Below are 4,390 nucleotides of genomic sequence, written 5' to 3' on the forward strand. Positions count from 1 at the left end.
CAAGGCCAGTGAGTAATTAATAGATCTTTATCATATATAATCAGAATGAAGCTATGAAATGCTAGATGCTCAAAACCTGTAGTGTTCTTTCATGTTGCTGTGATGGTACTCTGTTCAGAACTGCCAGTAAAAAAAATGTTCATCCATGTTTGTGCACTGCTGAAATTCTTATTCTTTATCATCTTTGCACCAACAGGTGCTTGTTCTACATCTTTAATATTATCAGCTAACAAACTGACTGCAATCTCAATTCCACAGGATATACAGGAATAAAAACTGAATCTTAGTCATAAGGCAGGATTTTCAATATGCCCAAATGTGCTTCTTCACTTTATTAAGCATTGCAGTGTGATGCTGGCATTGCTGCTCCATCTTCCAAATGAAAAACAGGTACATATCTTAAATTCAAGCTTCTTTGTGCATCAATAGAGGCTCATGTGCACACGTGTAAGGGAATCAACGTTGGAATAGTGATTATAAAAGTCAATATTGCATTAAGAGGCACCAACAATTGGAATGCAATAAGCAAATCATGCATTTTTTAACAGGTATTGTCCATTTAAATGTCAAGCCAACATTTTTTTTTTCAAAATATACTTGCTATTTATAGTTTCGAGTCAGAAAAATGTATCAGAAAACTCAATTTCAAATAGTAAAAGGCTCATCAGGGGGAAACAAATGTAAACTCATTTAAGATTACTTCTGCTAGGTAAAAGTATCAAATATTTAACCCAACTTAAAATGCCAATCTGCTTTTGTAACCTACACTCCACCAAAGGTAGCACAATGTGTTACCCTTTATCTCATTAATAAAGTGCAAAAAAGCTTTAGCCTCATAGGATCTACTATCACAACACACTGCTTTATCAGTCTTGAAATCTCTGGTAGAAGGCATGCATACAGGTTTCATGGTCCTCTCTCTGACAGGAGGTCAAAAGAACTTTAAACACATAACAGTAACACATAATAGTGATTTAATGATGACATCAAGAAATGATGCTCATATGAAGTAAAACCTTCAGTCCCACTGAGGCAGAAGTTAATTTAGGCAGCACTGTGCAATCTGACATGTCACATTCTAGGTGTCGAAGACTGAATTCCAAAGCAGCTACACATATTTACTGCTTCTATACAACCAACTGACCACAGCCTGAAATTAAGAGAAACATCAGAGACATATCCCACAAATGCATTAGCTAGCCTAACTAAATCATCAAAAACATTTTACAACACAGCTCTAAAAGCAATGCATTCCTGTATATTGTAGCTAGGCTGGTTATATATGACACATTAGCAGAAATTACGTTATGCACGATTTTATATGTTTGCACTTTTCTTATAAAAATGTTCATAATAACAAAATCACTGCGGAAATGAATTTAGTAAGTCATCTTTCTAAATAAATTTGTACAATTTGCCAGGAAAAAAGTTTACTCAGCTGGAGTTCATTTGTATTTAATTTACATTGTTGAATTTAGATCACATTTTTATAACATAAGGGGCATCATTAGGAACTGTTTACTAAGATCAGCACACATTAACTCGCACATTAACTACAAAACTAGCCAAACAGTGGCACTGTGCTATTTTTACTGCAGCTATATAATGACATACCGATAACACTCAGCAATGCAGATTAATCAGCATTAGGGTAACCAAAGTGTCTCTTACCATAGGTCACCACAGTGGCATTGTTGCATTTGTGTTTGTAAACGTGTATACGGGGAGACACACACACACACACACATAAACAGCCATAACAAATTCAATCTGAAGCAAACATTTTAAATTTATTAACAAAGTTGCAACTTACCAAAATATTCTTTTTTCACATGCATCTCCAATTCCTTCTCTAGTTCTAGTGTCAAAGCTTCTAACCTTCTTTCAGCCTGACATGGTCCACTCTCCCGTAATGGAGTTACCTGGCAAGGCAACTTGAACTTTTGAGCTGACATTGACCCTTTTGTAGGACTATAACTGTAAGCAGTAGAAATTCCTGGAGATGATTCTATGGTAGATCCAACAAGTTGTGGTTGATCACTCCTTGGAGGTAACTGGTTAAAAAGCCGAAGATGGCATGCATCTCCTACATCTTGTACCACGCTTTCTTCCTGAGGACTTGGACCAAGCACTGAAGACCTTGGCGAGGGCAGTTGAGGTTCAGGATAGGCACTCATGGAACCTCTAGAACTTCTAGAACTACGAGAACTATGGCTAGAAATGCTAGATCTCGGACTGATAACACAAGGATTGCAGCTGCCAGTCACTTCAGACCTGCCATCCTGACTACAAACACTAGATAAAGGGCTGATCAGTGATATTCCATGTATAGTAGCAGCATCTATGTCAGAGCTGCCTAAAGACATATAGCGGGTATCAGAATAGCTAGATCTGGGACTAGTAGTGCAAGAATACTGACTTGCAGTACTTGATCTTGGGCTGACATGTCTTTGGTCATACCCCATACTTATACCACTTGTACGATTACTACTAGCTTTGCTCCCACAGTCATAGCTATTTAAACTGGCCCTTGGACTAGAATGCTTGCTTGTGTCACTTGCAGTACTGGCATAACTAGATCTAGGACTCAATGCATTACTTTCATACTGAGAGAGGCTAGACCTTGGGCTGGTGTATTTATCCTGACCAGGCACCACTAAGCTTGATCTGGGACTGGAAAACTTCTCGCAAGAAATGAGACTGCTGTTCAGACTAGACCTGGGACTAGAATGTTTGCTGTAGTCTTGTGATGAAGCTGAAGACGACAGGCTTGACCTGGGGCTCGTGGCATTATATCTGACATCTTGAATGCCCATTCCACACGTACTGCTACTTCTGCTTCCAGGGTGCAACTGAATAGATCCTTGCTTGCTAAACACCCCCTCGTACGCGTTGCCCGAGCTGTACCTGAGCGTTTCAGGTGAGTGTCTCTTGCTCCGTTCCGTAAAACCACTGTAACACGGCAGTGCAACTTCGGAGGTGTTGCAGCTACCTTCCTCGTAGCAAACCTGCTCCCTCTGTAAGTTACACACATCTACACTTCCACTTCGATTCCCAGCCGATCGGAAAGTACCAGCGCTGTAAACTTTATTCTCAGCCTGGTGGTATTTGTCAAAAGGCAGGTGACGGTGCCGAGAAGGGGCAGTGCCATTTGGTTTTTTACTTCTGTGGTCTGGAATCAAACCTTCAGGAAATCCTCGTCTATGTTCGTCTGGTACATCGGGGTTTATTAAACCGTCACTTGTTTGATAGATCGTCTCTTTGCCTGTATCATAAATAGACAGATCTCGAATTAGCTTACTAGCCCTGATTCCAATCTCGTCCCCATAATTATCCATGATTGTTCAGCTTCAAAGCCGACCACTTATTAAAACTAATATGCCTTAACTCCTGGCATTACCTTCCCCACATATACCTTCACCGTTTGTCATAGAGCCAGGCAGTCGGAAAGGTATAGCGATGAAATCAATCCCAGAAGTAGCAACAGGCAAGCTTTGAAGAAAACGCAAAACCACAGACTAGTTATATAGAGAACTATAAGGGAACAGAAACACATATGTCAAGACTCAATTCCTATCTTTAATAAGTTGATCGCTGTACAGTCAATGGCGCGCCGCGCGGAGGAATTTTCTCAACCTCATTTCCCAAATTTCGTATTCAAAGCTAGTGTTATTGCCGGCGATGGTGGCTGACAACTTATTGATTTGCTGCGCGTGGAGCGGAGAGGCTTGCCTCTAGGAGTAGCCTACATCCCAGAGGGAACGGAGTGGGAGTGGAGCTAGGGACTATTTTCTAGGAGGAAGGAATGCGAGGAAGAAGACAGCGTACTGCGTCCATGTGGAATGTAGTTATCGCCGTACCAAACAATGAGTGTGGTAACTAAGTACTCGGTGGCCGAAGGAGTAGTTGTGAGGGAATTATGGTAGTACTGCAAAGGAAAATATATTGATAACTAGCAGAAGGACTTGACTGGGAGCGAAATAAAAGGAGTGTGTGTGTTTGAGGCAGTAAGGGAAGGGGTGGTTGCAACGGGAACAGGATGGAGACACAGGGATATGGAGCGCTTACCTAATAGGTAAGGTATAGGACGAGTACTTCTGAAATGCCAAGGAAATGGACACGATGCCAGAAATGAGGGTGTGGGAAACGACAAGAGAAATGGGGCGTAGCAGAGAGAGGCAGTGGCATTGGGACACGCAGAGCTGGCAAGACAAAGGATGTACTGTAGTGTACCTGCAGACAAAGACCTCTAGGCCCGTCATCCAACCTGCAGGTGCCACTCAGTATCTTAAATACCAGTCTTTGTGGGAAATCCGAACACCTTTTTCTGAAAGGCGCCTCCATCTGTACCTGTTATTATGACTAGACTTTTTTTAACACGAGCAATGGG

At 41.4% G+C, this 4,390-nt stretch overlaps 1 protein-coding gene across 1 annotated transcript in view; it reads right to left on the minus strand.

The window, feature by feature from the left end:
* The window catches only part of LOC122810344 (WT1 interacting protein), a 1,063,629-nt gene extending 1,059,895 nt beyond the window's left edge, over positions 1–3,734 (minus strand). The window contains exon 1 of the mRNA XM_044081920.1: positions 1,814–3,734. Coding sequence (XP_043937855.1) covers positions 1,814–3,338 — 1,525 coding nt within the window. The 5' untranslated portion in view covers positions 3,339–3,734. The remainder of the gene's footprint in view (positions 1–1,813) is intronic.
* Between the last annotated feature and the right edge of the window lie 656 nt (positions 3,735–4,390).

This window comes from Protopterus annectens, chromosome 8.part1 (genome assembly GCF_019279795.1).
Source record: "Protopterus annectens isolate FY-2018-M chromosome 8.part1, PAN1.0, whole genome shotgun sequence".
Taxonomy (NCBI): Eukaryota; Metazoa; Chordata; order Ceratodontiformes; family Protopteridae; genus Protopterus; species Protopterus annectens.